The sequence below is a fragment of the Mus caroli genome, unplaced genomic scaffold (genome assembly GCF_978045245.1).
Source record: "Mus caroli unplaced genomic scaffold, Mus_caroli_1 scaffold_18, whole genome shotgun sequence".
Lineage (NCBI taxonomy): Eukaryota > Metazoa > Chordata > Mammalia > Rodentia > Muridae > Mus > Mus caroli.
Genome location: NW_028227273.1, coordinates 69,572,933 through 69,589,385, shown reverse-complemented (window position 1 = coordinate 69,589,385; position 16,453 = coordinate 69,572,933). Strand labels below are relative to the sequence as shown.

Sequence of the window (16,453 nt, the reverse complement as noted above, 5' to 3'; positions counted from 1 at the left end):
CGTGGTAACTGCAGTTCCAAGGTATCCAATGCCCCCTCTGGCCTCCAAAAGCACTTCATATGAAGCATGTGGTGCATACACACATACATGCAAATATGCATACATGTACATATACAGTGAGTGTGTGTGTGTGTGTGTTCTAACAGTCCCATTAGCTGGGTGGGGGTAGGTCTGTCGTTACAGTGCTTCCCATGCTATGGTGAGAACTTGAAACAAAGCAGGGCATGGTGGACTCGCTTGACCCCAGTGCTGGCGAGGCAGGGACAGGCGGATCTCTGAGGCTCTAGCCGGCCAGCCAGCGAGTGCCAGTGAGACACCTCCTCTCGAAACAAGGTAGAAACTTGCTGGGCCTCTGGCTTATCCAAGTGTATGTGTACATACAGAGAGGCTGTCCCTCGAAGCATGGGGCCCTATGGCTGCAACTGCAAGCACCTTTCTGGTCCATGAGGCCCCTTTGAACAGCTTGGCCTAAGCAGAGTGCAGGCTGAGCAGGACTCAGGCCCAGCAGTTGCCTTTGCTGTAGGTTCCTTTTCAGAAGGTGGCAGAAGAGCTCACTAACAGGGTAGGTGTAGCTGCCATTGCTGCCGGCAGTGCTACGTGAGGCCTTAGGATCCCTGGGGCAGAATGATCAGGGGCCTGCTCTCAAATCCAGCAGGGTCCAGAAAGACATTACCATCTGAGCTGCCATTGGGTGACTGGGTGATGATTCATGCAAGCATTTGAAGTTTGCACAAAGGCAGTAAGGATAGGGAGCTGGCATGGTGTGGAGGAGCCAGCACCTCCAGGCTGAGAAGTGAACAACAACAACAATGGAAACAGACCTACTGGACAGTAAGACCAGGCTCTGCAGCCTCGATACAGAGGTCTCAGAAAGCACAGAGGCCCCATCCAACCTGTGGGTAGTCCTGGCCAAGAGCGGCTTGTTTATTAAGCATGCAGCTATGTGCCTGGCGCTGCTCGGTTCTCCTCACAGCAGCCCGATGAGGTAGGTGATGTTAGTTCACCTTGCAGATGAGGAAATGGGAGCTTTAAGGAATCCTGTAATGTGTTCACAGCCATTGTCCACGCCAGCTGATCCTACCCTGTGTCCTCAGTGGGTGGGTGGCCTGCCACCTGAATGATTCACTGTGGTGCCATTCCTTGTGGTAATAGTCTGCAGGTGGCATATCCTGAGGCCTTGGCTGTCAGTGAGGCTTGAAAGTCACTTCCACAGGAAAATGGTCACTGATGGCAAGAGCCTGGAAGGAGAGGGGGTGGGGGAGTCTCAGCGGTTCAGCAGGGCAGCATTTTCTCTAGCTGCTCCCCCCACACACACACACACACCCACACCCTGCCACCACCACCACCACCACCAAGAAGGCAGTGAAGGCCTGGTAGCCACTCTTGGGCCTCATACTGCCTCCATGTGGCAGAGAACAGAAGTGTGCCAACAGTCCCTTCCTGGGGGCTTGGCACTCTAAGGACCCTTGTCTAGAATTGCTTTTGCTAGAGCAAACACCAGTGTAAACTCCCAGCGGGTGAGCATTTCTGTGAGCCCTCTCCTGAGGGGGCTGGCTAGTATGTCTGCTGGAGCCCTGTTCACACTCACCTGGGTCTGATCTAGGTCAAATTCCTCCTGAAAGTTGTGAACTGAGGCTGAGTGGGGCTTCAGGCTCCTGCGCAGATGGGCGCCACTCACTACAATCCGGTCATAGGCACAATCTGAGTTGCCCACTGTGGTGTCCACACTGTCTGGGATGAGCCATTTAAACACCTCACTGCTTCGAAGGCGGATCGATGGCCAGTCATGCTCCTTCACGTACTTGCAGTCGGCATTAAAGTCACCCAGAAACAGCATGTCCTGTAGGCAAGCATGGTACATCTTAGTGCACAGTGGTCCAGACCTCTGAGAACACTTGTGGTCTGAGACATGAGTTGGGGGCGAGGGGGTGGGGGGGTTGCCTACATCGGTGTTCCACTTGTCAATGACATCAAGGTACACATCGTAGAGCGCATCGATCTCTGCCACCGCCTGGTGTGGCGCTGCATGGAGGGGGATCAGCACCAGCTCCTTGGCGGCTGTGGAAGGTGAGGGGATATGAGGGTCAAGGGAAGCCTGGAAGAGATAGGTTTGTCTGGGAGAGGGCAGTATCAACTCACCACAGCTAGGAACTGAGAATTTGACCACAAAAGGCTCCCGGCTGAAAGCATCCTCTGGGTCTGGGTACTGGTACGTGCTCACCACTGACGCTACATCTTTCCTGGGAGCAGCAGAGAACAAGATGGCTGGAGCTGCTTACCTCTGCCCCCGTGTCCCCTCCCTGCAACCCGCCTCTCACCTGTAGACAAACAGGTACATTTCCTTGTACTGGTCACGTCCGAGTGGCTTGCTGCTCACAAAGCCATACTCGTGCTTGGACACTCTGCGGAGAGAGACGCCAGTCCCTGGGTCAAGGCACCGAACCAAGCTTGTCATCTTGGCTGGGGTTGTGGGGCCCAGCCCTGCCACACCTGTTAATTTGCTCCATGAGCAAGGACACTGCACTTAGGTCTGGGTCTCGTACCTCTTGCACCAGGGCGATATCATAGCCGGCCAGGATCTGGAGGAAAACCCACAGATGCACCGTCCCAATCAGCCTAATTGCCCAGAGCCTAGCTCCTGGTTCCCATCCTGCTCCCCACTTCCCAAGCCCTCCCTCTCACTCACCCTCCATTGCTCCCAGCCCATCCCCACCCAACTTGGTCTCACCTGTGCTATGACACTGCCACAGTCTGGATCTGACACTTTGTTGTCTCCAAAGCTCTGAACATTGAAGGCTCCAATCCGCAGCGCTGTGGCTCCCATGATCCCCAGTGCCCAAACTGCTGTCAGCGGGGCCCAGGGCCAACCCATGACAAAAGCAGAAAACCTCGAGACAGGAATGTCCCAGAGTAACACCAACCAATACCAAGTCACAGCATGTCTGTAACCAACTAGATCTGGCACCCAGGATTGGCCTGCATCCTGACACACTCCCGTGTTTCTCCAGTGTGTATGGAGACAGTGATGTCATTGCAAGGCTGGAAAGATTCTATTTCCATGCAGTCTCTGGCTCAGCCAAGCCCCTTGGACTTACCTGGGCTGTGAATAAAATGTCCCGAGTCAGTGAGATTCAGTCCAGACTGAGGGCCTAAGATGGCTCAAGATGAACTGCAGTCTTGGACCCACAATAGCTCTGATTTCAAAGCACTCAGGTATATGATGCCCTGGACCAGGAAGGGGCTGGGCTACAATGGGAACCACCCCTTCCATGGGGTGGATTCCAGAACTGGCTCACATTCCAGAGACCCAAGAGGGCAAGGGACAGAGCATATGCTAAGTCATTTCCATTAACTGAAAATCAGGGCAAAAGCCCCTAGCCACCTCAACACTATACTGAAAGGGACAGCCATGCCCATGGCCAACTTCTCTTTCTTCCTAGAGTTGTATCCCCTCAGGGAAGCAGGCTGAGAAACTAAGAAAGCCCAGCTCTAGCCTGCTCTGCCATCTCCTGCTGCTTCTCCAACACCGGCCCATCACAGAGGAAAGCATCAGCTACTCGGGCTGACCCAAGTTCCTAGGTCTCTAGACCAACCTCATAGTCCCAGATGTGGAAGCTGAGAAGGAACACCTCATACCCTAGCAGGCCTGTGAAAACTGGAGTCACAGATCCAGCTAGGTAGGGTAGGAGGCTGTCTGTCAACATGCCAGAGACACCCACGCGCCTTGAGGCGCCACCAGGGCTAGAAGCCAAGAGTGTTGCTAGAGGGTGGCCTGAGCAGGCAAGTGTGTCCAGAGGGTACCTATGAAGGCAGTTGTGCCAGCCCCAGAGGCTGCCTCTACCCCATCACAACAAACTGCAGGTTTTTTATGTTTTATTGTAAAGCAGAAAACAAACAAACAAAAACAATCCCAAAACTGCCTGTTCTCTCTCTCTCTCTCCTTTGGCTGCCTGAACTTGGATGTCTTCTGACCAGGCAAGTGCAGGGAGACACTAAGGGTCCTCGATCTTCCACAGCAGAGGCCCTCAAACTATACGATGACCGTCTGTACCTCAAGCTGGCCCTCTGGTGAAGCGATGACCAGCTCTCCTCCGTGCTCAAGGATCTCTATGTCCTCTGATGACACCATTGTCACAGTGGCCTGTTCAGTACTGTTTGGACCTGCCCGGGCTGTGAGCACAGTACCCTCACTGATCGCTGAAGCCAGTGTCATGGCCACCTGCTCAGTAAGACTCTCAGGAGTGGCAATGGTGATCGTGTCTGCAGCAGCTGCCTCCGAACCCAGTGCTGTCTCCTGGTCCATGGTGACATTCTGCACGATGATCTGGTGCCCAGCACCAGCCTGGTGGACGATCTGCTGGACCACCTTCATGATGTGACTGTCCACCTGCAGAGAGCATGGCTCAGCCTGAGGGGCTGCCCAGCAGTCCGGTGATTCTCCCATCCCTCACCCAGACCCTCACCTCTGTCTGCGTGCCCTCAATGATCTCGGTGGCTTCACTGGTCTCTGTGTCATCTGCAGTGGCCTGGACAGTTGACTGGAGGTCATCATGGGCTGTCCCGAGTCCAAACCTGCCCCACCAGCTTTATACCTACCTCAATAATGTACTCTTGGGTATCAGCTACCACAGACGAGAACTCCACCAGCACGGTGTGGGGGTCTTCTGCAAGCACAGTGGCAGCCGCAGAAGGGCTCTCCTCAGATACCAGCAACTCCTCCACTTCTAGCAGGCAGCCCCCTGCCAACGGGGATGGTCAGCCCAGTCTGGGCCAGTTGACCCCAGCCCTTACGCCCTCACCCTCTCCTGCCACGTGTGGCTCAAACCTTTAGTGCGCAGGTGCCGGTTGAGTGTGCCATGCTCTGCGAAGCCACGGCCACACTTGTAGCACTTGAAAGGTTTCTCGCCTGTGTGGTGCCTCACATGCCGCACCAGAGAGCCCTTCTCCCGGAAGCCTCGGCTGCAGAACTGGCACACATGGGGCTTTTCTTCCAGATGTGTCCGGAAGTGTACTTGCTGGGCATTCTAGGGAGACCTTTCTGTGACAGCCTGCTCTCCACCGTACCCCACCCCCCAGGTCTGAGAGGCTAAGAGTAAACAGACTGGGCTAGGAAGAGGGCACAACCAGACCCCCATTAGACAGCGGAGGGTGGTTTAGGTATAAGGATCTCTGCAGGACCGAAGCTTACCTTGGTTTTGTAACGCTTGCCGCACTGGGGACAAGGGAAAGGCCTCTCGTCTGAGTGGACACGTCGGTGGCCCCGCACATGAGCGATGGTCTTGTAAAGCTTCCCACAGTCTCCACAACGGAAGCGGCGCTCGTGCACGTGCACCTCCTGGTGCTTCTTGAGCAGGTAGGCTTTGGGGAAGGCCTTGCCACACTGTGTGCAGGTGAATGGCCTCGGCGCTGAAGCCATACCCAATGTCAGGGCATTTTCACCACCCACAAGCCTACCAGCTGCCAGCCCATGGACTACGCCACCCACGGACCCCTCACCTCCCTACTACCCACCTATGTGACCTCTCTTGTGGGCCTCCAGCGTGGCTGCTGTTGGGAAAGTCTCACTGCACTGAGGGCACGGGTGGGTCCTGGGCACAGTGGCGGCCTCACTGGCCACCTGCTGGGAGACCACAGACCAACCTCTAGTACCTACTGTAAGCTGTGCTTCAATGGTACCAAAAGCAAGAGTCAGCCCTCTTCCCTCCAGGCTTTAGGTAAGGGAGTTAACAGTCTAGAGAGCAGTAGAGCAGAAAGCAATGCTACTCTTCAAGCCAGGCATGGTGGTGCAGCCTGCAATTCCAGCACCCAGTAGAAGCAGGAGAACCAAGAACTGAGGTTAACACTGGCTACACCGTAAATTTGAGGCTACCTGGATTACACTAGACTGTTTCTCAAAGACAGAAAAAAACTAAATAAAAATGAATGAGGTAGCTAGCAGCTCCCACCCCCACATGAGAAGCAAACATTGGGTCAGCCCCATCAGAGGGAGCAGGACAGTAACAAAAACCTACTGTCTCTATCTGCTCCACCTTCAGCAGTGGCAGTTCTGGGGATCCATCTCCCAGGCACTGGGGACTGGAACCAGAGGGAGGGGCTGGCTCCAGAGCACTCTCATCTCCAGCAACCCTCTCAAGGACGATGCCAGAATTCTGCATGGCCTGATGTAGCAGGTTCTCACGGCTGTTCTCACTGGAACAGGGGAGCTCCTCCGAGTCTGGGGACTGTAAGGGAGATAGAGGGAGAGAAGGAAGGAGGCAAGCCTGTCAGGCAGCCCAGCACAGAGCACCCATTCCCTCCCCACCCCCACCCCCGGCAGACTCCCCACAGGCCCATCTCTGGAGCCCCATGCTGCACAGCCAGCTAACTGACTTTGTTCTCATTAAATTCCACCCCATTCTCCCTAGACTTGAACTCGTACTCCCTCACTGCTTCCCTGCCAAAGCTCAGGAAGATCACCCACCTCTGGGGTCAGGGCTTTCATGCCCAGGGGAAGCTCCTGCATCTGGACGTGGACTTCATGGATGACAGTACCCTTGGCATCTGTCACCAGGTGAATCACAGGTGATGTCTCCATGGGGTCTCCTGCCACTGATGATGTCACCGTCCCCACAGTGGAGGCACTGGACCCTTTAAGGCAGAGTTCAATGAGTCCTTGAAGAGCCTGGCAGCCAATTTGGGAAACCCCAGTCCCAGGAACTCAGGTGGGCTGCCTCCCCCCAAAGCTGACCTGCAGGCACTTCCTCTTTGCCCACAGCTGTGTCCTTGCTTATGCTGAAGCGGATCTTTTCTGTGCATGGAGTGAGAGATTTGAGGTGCCGAGTCAGAGCGCCTGACTCTCGGAAACTCTTTCCACACTTGGCACATTTGTAGGGGCGCTCATCTGTAGAGAGAACAGTCAGCCCCCGGTGGGAGATGGACAATGTCCTGTGTTGAGGGGATACCAGGTCTTTTCATCTAGAAGGACACAGGCAAGCTGTAGGGTCCCCTAGAGCCAACCAGCAGTTATTTAGTGTAGCTCGAACCCCCACTTCACATACCAGTGTGCCGTCGGTGGTGCCGGATGAGAGAGCCCTTGGTCCGAAAAGAGGCCCCACAGAGCTTGCACTCATGGTCCTTGTGGCTGCTGTGCGTTACCATATGGGCCTTGAGGATGCTGCCCTGTGGGGAGGAGCAGTAAGGCTCAAGGCACTTCGTTGGATAGGAACATGGAGGGGAGCCATCAGGCCCTTGGCCCCAGGGGCTCACCGTTTTGAAGGTCTTGTGACATAGCATGCACACGTAGCGGCCTTCCTTGTTCACCAGCAGCTTGACTTGGGCCTGCTCACCCTCCCCAAGAAGCCCAAGTTCCTGATGGTTAGGACTGCCTGGAGCCTCTGCCATCTCGCCATCCCCTGGCTCTGCCTCAGCAGCCACAATGACCTCTTTGATGTGCCCACTTCCTGAGGGAGAGGCAAGTTAACATAAGCCTAAAAAACCTATCACAGTCCTGCCCAGAGAGATCCCTCCACAGGTGTCCACTAGAAGCCTCAGAACCATCTAGATCACACACCACCTCAGTCCTAGGGCTTAGAACCTAGATCCAATCTGCACCGAGGGAAATCCACGCAGCAGCCATTACAGGCAACCGAACATGGTAGAGAGACCACCTCAACTCAGTAGCGCTGTCTGAGCTCAGGGTCCCCAGATTGTGCCCAATATGGACACTCCCCATGAGGAGATATCCCATCCCCATGCCAAGAGGCACAGGGGCTCAGTCCCACAACAGGATACCATGGTAAATAGGCAGCGGATATCCTAGTTCAGTTCCCTGCATGTTTTTCTGCTAGATGGTCCCAAACTCGACAATAGAAAGGACAGAGGGTCCTGGGGGCTGTCTGCTGGCCTTTGCTGCCAGTGGGTACACAGGCAGGCCTAGCCAGATGCATGTGCAGAACTAACTGGAGAAAGTAGACACTGCAATGGTTAGAGGAAAGAAGGCCAGGATTCTGTCCTTCCCAGAGGATGCTGAGTAGCCAGGCTACACACACTTCCCTTTTTCTACTCAAAGGTGGTGGTAGGAACCAGCCACACACCTGTCTTAGAAGCCATTTCATCCTGCTGGCTGTGTTCTGTCAAGCCATTCTCTCAAAACACAATGAGTAAGCACCATGAGTCAGAAACAATTAAGGGCATCCATCTCTCGCCCATGCTTCAGCCCAGTGCTCCAAAAGTCCCTTCCCAAAGGACAGACCTGATGGGCGAGGAACACAGGTGCACCATCCCAAGAGGAAATTCCTTTGTACTAGACAGGATACAGAGAACCTAGAGCTGATACTCTGCCACCCCACGCCGCCCCTGCTGGCCAGCCCACTGCCTCACTTCCTGTTCTTTACCCAGGCCATTAAAAATGCTGGTGGCCCCTGGATCCCCTCCCCTGGGGATACCTGCAGAGAATACAGGAGCAGAGGGTCCCTGAAGAGGGGAATGCTGTGCTAACCCAAAGCTTTAAATTACTGGAGGTTGGGAGTAGGTGGAAAAGGACCCAGCTGGTAGAGCCTGATTATACATCAAAACCCAGAGAACTTGTTTTCCAAACACCACCACCCACCACAGAAACTAAACTATATGCCGGAGTCCCACCCCCACGTGCCAACATTCCGAAGTCTGAGTATTGAGGGATGAGTCTCCCTGTTGCAGGAACATTGAGAAAGGCAGTGGGGACTCAGACAGGTGTGCCACCTCCTCAGGAAGGCAATGCGCTCAGAGCCCCCTTCCCAAGGTTGGCTTCCTCAACAGACCTTTCTGCTTCCTGCCCCGGCTGACTGTCAGAGCTTCTCAAGGTCAAGTTCTATCCTGTCTCAATCCCTTCCTGCCCATTCATCCACCTGCCTTGGCCCCAGCAGAGCACTGAGCATCAGCTTCCCAACATCCATTATCCTTCAATGGCTTTTGAACACTCATCCCTTTCCTGAACTCAGTCAGTCTCTTGACTCCCTCTACCTGTCCTCAACCAGAATGCCCTTTGAATACTCCCTGGCTCCTCAGCATAGTCTCCAAGTAATGAGCACTTGACCCAACCCAGCCCTCTCAGTAGCCCCTGTCCACGGCAGTCAGTGAGCACTTCAATTGAAAGCATTAGCCATCAAAGAGGCTCGGCGTTATATGCTCATAAAAGCCCAACAAGAACCAGGGCAGCAATCCTCATGCCAGTGTAAACAAGCAGAGGGACAGGAAGGAAGGCTCAGGTGGCAGAGAAGTGCAGAAGATGCTAAGGAGGACCAGGACAGAGACCGCCTGCCAATGCACGGGAGAGAGACAAGTTCATAGTGTTGTACACCCCGAGATCCCCAATGCCTACAAGTACCCTGGGCCGGAAAAATGACCTGGGCTTCCCTTCCTGAAGAGCATGGTAGCTACTGATCCTCCTCCTGCCTAGGGGAAGGCTCACATGAGGCTGGGGCCCCTCAGTGGACAGGCCTGGCTCTTGGGAGAGTGAAGGATATGAGCAGTGGATCCCCCAGCCCTGACTATAAATCAGCCATCAAGCAATCCCTCGGAATTGAGGGCGACCCGTGGACAGCTGCCTTACCAACAAGGTCAGGAGCATGGCTGATGTCTTCTGCTAGAGAGGTGGCCTCCACCACGATGTGAGCCACAGTGATGGGTTCATCTGGACCTCCCTCTGCTGCTGTGGGCACCACCTGTCAATGTGGTCACAAACACATGAGATGCACCTGTGGGTTCCAGAATTGAGAGAAGAACCTCGGCTCCCTGTGTGGAAGAAGGGAGCTTCCTTCTAGTCCAGTCCATGTCCTACAGGAAGGCTGTAGGGTGGGCTCCTGAGGGAGCATGGCTCTGAGCCTGACTCGAAGCCTGGCCCCAGAGTCTGGGTCAGCCCCAATCAGTCTAACACCTCTGACCACCATGGCCTGGGCAAAGATCAGAGAGCATAAATAGTGAGGCTAGCTGCAGGAGTGTAGCACCTCTGCCCCACCACCCCAGCCACACGGTCAGAAGAAAGGCCCCCGTGGCTATGGTGAGACATACCATCCAGGAAGGCTCTCAGTGAGGGGCAAGTACTAAGGGCAGGACTGGAGAGTTAATCCTTTTCTACTGCAGTCTGTAGGGCTCCCTACTCATATCCTACGGCCACTGAATTTTCTAGCAAAGCCCCTCTACCTTCCTAATGCCACACCCTATAATACAGTTCCTCACACATGGTGACCCCAACTATAAAATTATTTTTGTTGCTACTTTATAACTGTAATCTTAATACTGTTATGAATCGTAATGTAAATATTTATGTTTTCTGATGGTCTTGGGTAACCCCTGTGAAAGGGTTGTTTGACAACTCCAAAACGGTCACAACCCACAGGTTGAGAACACTGTCCTAGAGGCTCCCTTCTCTTGGAGCAAGGGTACTAAAGACTGAACCTGGAGCCTCATGCAGGTTAAATAAACATTCTACTACAGAGCTATATTCCTAGGCCTCTCTTCATTTGTAAAAATATAAGAGATGTATTTATTTTTATTTTATGTACATGAGTGTTCTGCTTGTATGTATGTATGTATGTATGTATGTATGTATGTATACAACATGTGTGCCTACTACCCACAAAGGCCAGAAAGAGGGCATCAGAATCCACAGACCTGGAGTAGCAGATGGTTGTGAGCTGCCACACAAGAGCTGGGACTGAGCTTGAGTTCTCTACAAGAGCAACAAGTGCTCTTAACCACTCAGTCATTGCTCCAACCTCCTTTAAGTTGTTATTTTGAATCGAAGTTGTCTAAGATAGCCTCAAACTTACACTGTAGCTCAAGTTGGCCTTAAACCTGAAATCCTTCTGCATTAGCCGCCTCTGAAGCTGGGATCACAGACCTATACTACCAGGCCTGGCCAGAGCCTCTTCTTCATTGTACCCACTAAGACTGATGAGAGAGCATCCGTATCATAAGGAGCTGTCTAATTTAGTAAGACAGTGAGTACATCCCCCGACACACCACTGGGATCCAATCAAGTGGCTTATCTTCCTGGAGGTCCTAGGACCCAGTAGGGCCTACTACAAGAGATCCCTGGGAACCATATGTATAGGACAGGAGATAAGGAAAAAGACAGAAGTTTCCATGATCTCTTAACACACACACACACACACACCCTACAGCTATGTAGGCTGCTAAGGTTGAGTTACCCCAGGCCATGCAAAGCACCACAACCCTCTTACTAGTATAGCCTGGTCTTCCCTCACTCACAGCCATGCATAACTGCCACTTGTCATAAATCAGCTGCACAGGTTGGTCAAAACATCCTGTTTCATAAATGAGCCAAACCAGAGGAGTGAGGATGGTACCAACTAGAATGGGCTCACCTCCTGGTCCAGCAGTGCAGTGGCAGCAGGGGTGGTGGGCAGGGCCTCCTGTGGGGCCCGATGGCAGGTCTTCTGAATCTTGTGCTGGACAAAGTCCTCCAAGGCAGTGAATTCCACTTGGCAGCGGCCACATCTGTGCACATCGTCCTCATCTGCAATAAGCCTTATGTCAAAGGGACTGTGGGCAATCAGGTCCTTATCTAGCTTCCCTTCAAGGCTGAGAAGGAGATACCCAAGGATGGCCTCAAACCAGAGTTGGTATGCCTGCTCACCCAGGAGCTACTGGGAACACACTGGAGGAACACACATCCAAGGCTGGGGAAGTCTAGGGTCTAACCCCATCCTTTAGAGGTCTACAGAAGCAAGGCCTCCCAGAGAGACCAGCATTCGCTACAGAGTTACCCTGACCACACAGTTATCCTGCAAGGACGCACTGAAGCTGTCCTATCCAAAGTTCCCACCCTCCAACCTAGCCAGGGAGGGGAAGGCTGGGCGGCACAGGAACTCACCCAAGCAAGCTTGGAGACAGCAGAGGGCCCACAATTAAAATTACCAGGGAGCTGGGGATGTAGCTCAATGGTAGAGCACTTGCCTAGCATGCATAAGACCTCTGAGTTTGGATCCCCAGAATTTAAAACATTTTAAGGACTGCTGGTGATTGAATGTGTAAGCCTCTCACTTGCCATACGGAAATTATTTCCACATCTTGAGAAGAATAAAGTGGGCTAATTAGTGTATCTGGTGCACAACAGGGACTTTTAGAAGGTTGATATCCACAAAGAACTACCTAATAGGCCAGCTTTTTAAAAACACAGAATAGCAGGAGCCCTCACCTATGACCAAACAATCTCACTATTTTGTATATGGTGCTGAAAACGAGCTTTGAACATGCTAAGCAAACATTCTACCATTGGGACACACCCACACCCTGCCTCTTCCTTTCTCTCTTCTGATGCTACATTGTCCCCATTGGGTAGCATCCTGCTCCGAGTCTACTCCAGGGATAAAGCAGTCCAAAGCAATTACACATCCCACATACACTGCATCTGGGCCCCTCACCAACAGATCAAGACACTTCTCCTCACTAGCCCTTAATATATAATAACTACATAAGAATTATTTGTATAGCCGGGCAGTGGTAGCACATGCCTTTAATGCCAGCACTTGGGAGGCAGAGGCAGGCAGATTTCTGAGTTCAAGGCCAGCCTGGTCTACAGAGTGAGTTCCAGGACTGCCAGGGCTATACAGAGAAACCATGTCTCAAAAAACAAAACAAAACAAAACAAAAAAGAATTGTTTTTTGGGAGCTGGCTTAGTGGTTAAGAGCACTGGCTGCTCTACCTGAGGACCCAGGTTCAATCCCCAGCACCCACATAACTCATACACAGAGCTCTACATGGCCACAGCTGTCCTGAATTTCACTACTTAGAACCAGGATGGCTTGAACTCAGATTTGCCTGCCTCTGCCTCCTCTGTGCTGGTGTGCACCACCACTCCTGCCCTCTCCCCCTTTTGCTTTAAGAGTTATCTATTTTTACTTCATATGTGGGTGTTTTGCCTACATGTATGTCGGTATACTATATGTGTGGCTGGTGCCCACAAAGAACAGAAGAAGGTATCAGATCACCTGGAATTAGTTACAAACATTTACACTTGTTAACTACTGTATAAGTGCTAGGAATTGAACCCAGGTCCTCTGCAAGAGCAACAAGTACTTTTTTTTCTTTTTGAGACAGGGTTTCTCTGTGTAGCCCTGGCTGTCCTGGAATGCACTTTGTAGACCAGGCTGGCCACAAACTCAGAGATCTCCTGCCTCTGCCTCTGCCTCCCAAGTGCTGGGATTAAAGGCGTGCGTGCGCCACCATAGCTCAGCTACAACAAGTACTCTTAGCTACTGAGCCATCCTTCCAACTTAGCACTTAAGAATTTAACCAAATCAGGGCTGGTGAGATGGCTCAGTGGGTAAGAGCACCCGACTGCTCTTCCAAAGGTCCAGAGTTCAAATCCCAGCAACCACATGGTGGCTCATAACCATCCGTAACGAGATCTGGCGCCCTCTTCTGGAGTGTCTGAAGACAGCTACAGTGTACTTACATATAATAAATAAATAAATCTTTAAAAAAAAAAAAAAAAAAAGAATTTAACCAAATCATGCCAGCACCCTGAGGAAAGAGATGACTTAGTTTATCCTAGAGAGATTACTATGGTTCAAGGTCACTGAGCTGAGCCAGCCAGATTCAAGCTTCCAAAACAATCTGTATTGTTTCCACTGTCTTATTGTCAGTCCCACATCAAAGTCAAACCCAACCTGGGACAAGGAGGAGTCAATGACAAATTAATGATCAAATAAAAGGTCAAACCCAAGCGATGACTGGCCCATAGGCCACCTGAAAGAGGGTGGTGCCCTCCACTCTGCTCACACTCACAAACTAAACACCTTATCCCTCCCACCCCACTCACTCATTTAGAGTCTGACTCAGCACCAAAATGTTGATACTCAAAGAGTCCCTGACCCAGAAAAGGACACACCTATCCCATTCCACACTAAGACCATAAACCAGATCCATCCCATTATCAGCCTCCAAACGCTGACACCATTGCATACACTAGCAAGATTTTGCTGAAAGGACATAGCTATCTCTTGTGAGACTATGCCAGGGCCTAACAAACACATAAGTGGATACTCACAGTCAGCTATTGGATGGACCACAGGGCCCCCAATGGAGGAGCTAGAGAAAGTACCCAAGGAGCTAAAGGAATCTGCAACCCTATAGGTGGAACAACAATATGAACTAACCAATACCCCGGAGCTCTTGTCTCTAGCTGCATATGTATCAAAAGATGGCCTAGTCGGCCATCACTGTAAAGAGAGGCCCATTGGTCTTGCAAACTTTATATGCCCCAGTACAGGGGAACGCCAGGGCCAAAAAGTGGGAGTGGGTGGGTAGGGGAGTGGGGGGAGGGTATGGGGACTTTTGGGATAGCATTGGAAATGTAAATGAGGAAAATACCTAATAAAAATATTAAAAAAGAAAAACAAACAAACAAAAAAGACCATAAACCAGAGGTTCTCCACAGGTGGGTCCCGACCCCTTGGGTTGCTATCACATGTCTACATTACAACTCTGCACAGTAGCAAACTTGCAGTTATGAAGTAGCAACAAAACAATTTTCCGGTTGGGAGTTCTAGAATATAAGGAACTGTATTAAAGGATGGAAGTATTAGGAAGTCTGAGAACCAATGTCATAAGTAGACCCAAGAACCTACAAGCATATGCCTTTATCCCAGCAATGGGGAGACTGAGGCAGGACCATCTCTGTGAGTTCAAGGCCAGCCAAATCTACATAGTGAGACCCTGTCTTAAAAAAACAAAAACAAAACCAGGAACTCAGCTGGGTAGTGGTGGCGCATGCCTTTAATCCCAGCACTTGGGAAGCAGAGGCAGGCAGATTTTTGGGTTTGAGGCCAACCTGGTCTACAGAGTGAGTTCCAGGACAGCCAGAACTATACAAACACTGTCTCAAAAAACAAAAACAAAAACCTAGAAACTCCAAAGAGTTCCCTGAGACGGTAACTGACTCTCTCCAAGCTGAAATAAGGGAGAAAAAAAATTACAGTGGGACTTAGTTCTTTCATGACAAAGAGCAGCAATATACCAGTAATACTTGCCAAACCACTTCCTGTCTGATCAAATCTACAGCTCCGTGGAACTAATGCACAGGAGATACGCAAACCACCTCTAAAAAATACCAGCGCCTAGAGACGTAATCCTTAGTGCCAACACAGCCCTCGGCATACAGACACGTTTTTAACTCTTTGCCACACTCCTAGGAAAAATTAAAGGTTTAAGAGAGGAGTTACAGCCCCGGCTCCAATCTGATCCTTGACAGGAACCAGATGGACGACCTTGAGCCTCAATTATCTCCATCTCTGAAGTGAAGAGTACTAATGATAGTTCGCCTTTCGAGCTTGGTTTAAGTAATGGTACAAGTCGGATAGAGCGGGGGTGTTCCGCACATTCCTGGAATCGTTGCTCCACCCCGTAGGGAAGACCGAGGTCCTCAGTGGGGCGGTGCCGCCTCCCCAGGTCAGGTCCCTAATCCCTGTCCGACAGAGCGGCCCCGCCTCCACTCTCCAGCTCCGCCCGGGCTAAGTAAGGCCCGAGTGGCAGAGGGGACGCAGAAGCTAGGGCTGATGGGCGCTAAAGAGGAGCGAGCGATGTTTGTTTGGCCAGATCGACCCCAAGGGGCTGGAGAAATGGGCTCTCTGTGAGCCTCTGCATCTGGCCCAACGGGTTAGAGGCGGTCCGAAGGGAAACCTGTGAGAGTTGTGAAGGTTTACAGACACTCGAGGAGCCAGGATCCCGGCGAGACCGTACACCGCAGCCCGGATGAGCCGCCCGCACCCCGGCCGCAACCAGGCTTCGGTAGGCTCGTTACCTTCCTCGCTGAAGGGCGCTGGGAGCCCAAGGAAGCCGCCGGAGGACAAGGCCGCCGCCGCCGCCGCAACCCCGCCCTCGCCCGCTTCACGCCCGGCTTCGGCCCGGGCTTCTGCCGTATGAGCGGCCGTCACCCGCACTGCCATCGCGCCCTCCATGTCGCAACGCGCCACAGGAAGATGGCGGATTTACGACCGTGTCGTCATAACAACGGGCCGCACCGAGGGCTGCGCGTCTGACAGGCAGGGGGCGGGACAAGAACGAATTTGACGGACAGGCAAAAAGGCGGGGCTACGGGTTGCTGTCTGACGCGTCAGTAGAGGTGGAGCTTGGCTCTTTGAGAGCCTTCAGCGCCAGACATCAGGGCGGAAGTGGGCGTGGCTTGTGTTAAATTGGCGGGACTTGGTCCAAAGTGATCTATCCGTGGAGTAAGAACTCTCCCTTTCTCTCACTTTTTTGTTTTGTTTTTTTAATGTGTATACATGTCCATGCACCACGTGCATGCCTGGCGCCCGCGGAGCCCAGAAGAGGGTGTCTGACCTGGAACTGGAATTACAGATGAAGTTACATGTAGGTGTTGGGAATTGAACCTAGATACTCTAGCCACTGTGTTCTTAGCGCCCAGAGAATCTGAACTCTTAGGGTTGCTACCCAATATAGAATCCTGGA

At 52.3% G+C, this 16,453-nt stretch overlaps 2 protein-coding genes across 5 annotated transcripts; both read right to left on the bottom strand.

Moving 5' to 3' along the window:
• Positions 1-703: 703 nt before the first annotated feature.
• On the bottom strand, positions 704-3,748 carry Dnase1l2 (deoxyribonuclease 1 like 2). Of its 2 annotated transcripts, none has more exons than XM_021149789.3 (7): positions 2,729-3,748; positions 2,491-2,579; positions 2,319-2,402; positions 2,140-2,240; positions 1,946-2,058; positions 1,589-1,840; positions 704-1,238 (listed from the first exon to the last, which is right to left on the bottom strand). In XM_021149789.3, exons 1-7 carry the CDS (start codon positions 2,870-2,872, stop codon positions 1,185-1,187), a joined length of 837 nt encoding a protein of 278 aa, XP_021005448.1. In that variant the 5' UTR covers positions 2,873-3,748; the 3' UTR covers positions 704-1,184. The 2 variants fall into 2 exon arrangements, with proteins under 2 accessions (XP_021005448.1, XP_021005450.1); XM_021149791.3 differs by having other exon boundaries at positions 1,946-2,240; positions 2,729-2,888; positions 3,096-3,748.
• Positions 3,749-3,856: 108 nt separating this feature from the next.
• Positions 3,857-16,016, bottom strand: E4f1 (E4F transcription factor 1). 3 transcript variants are annotated; one of them, XM_021186235.2, is made up of 14 exons: positions 15,786-16,016; positions 11,346-11,497; positions 9,569-9,680; positions 7,246-7,439; positions 7,038-7,158; positions 6,728-6,880; positions 6,461-6,627; positions 6,012-6,221; positions 5,512-5,620; positions 5,189-5,406; positions 4,826-5,024; positions 4,597-4,739; positions 4,464-4,526; positions 3,857-4,387 (listed from the first exon to the last, which is right to left on the bottom strand). In XM_021186235.2, the coding sequence occupies exons 1-14, from the start codon at positions 15,940-15,942 to the stop codon at positions 4,031-4,033; spliced, it is 2,355 nt and encodes a 784-aa protein (XP_021041894.1). In that variant the 5' UTR covers positions 15,943-16,016; the 3' UTR covers positions 3,857-4,030. The 3 variants fall into 3 exon arrangements, with proteins under 3 accessions (XP_021041894.1, XP_021041895.1, XP_029327341.1); XM_021186236.3 differs by having other exon boundaries at positions 5,512-5,617; XM_029471481.2 differs by having other exon boundaries at positions 6,728-6,787.
• Between the last annotated feature and the right edge of the window lie 437 nt (positions 16,017-16,453).

What these genes read in the sequence shown, in the direction of transcription:
- Dnase1l2 (XM_021149791.3), bottom strand. Translation starts at nt 2,872, where the DNA reads ATGGGTTGGCCCTGGGCCCCGCTGACAGCAGTTTGGGCACTGGGGATC. An exon ending in GTGGCAGTGTCATAGCACAG is followed by an intron (nt 2,580 to 2,728) that starts GTGAGACCAAGT and finishes GTTTTCCTCCAG; the next exon opens with ATCCTGGCCGGCTATGATAT. An exon ending in TTGACCTAGATCAGACCCAG is followed by an intron (nt 1,239 to 1,588) that starts GTGAGTGTGAAC and finishes CTCTCCTTCCAG; the next exon opens with GCTCTTGCCATCAGTGACCA.
- E4f1 (XM_021186235.2), bottom strand. Translation starts at nt 15,942, where the DNA reads ATGGAGGGCGCGATGGCAGTGCGGGTGACGGCCGCTCATACGGCAGAA. An exon ending in GCACCACCGACGGCACACTG is followed by an intron (nt 6,881 to 7,037) that starts GTATGTGAAGTG and finishes TTCTCTCTACAG; the next exon opens with ATGAGCGCCCCTACAAATGT. An exon ending in AGGTGGAGCAGATAGAGACA is followed by an intron (nt 5,621 to 6,011) that starts GTAGGTTTTTGT and finishes GTGGTCTCCCAG; the next exon opens with CAGGTGGCCAGTGAGGCCGC.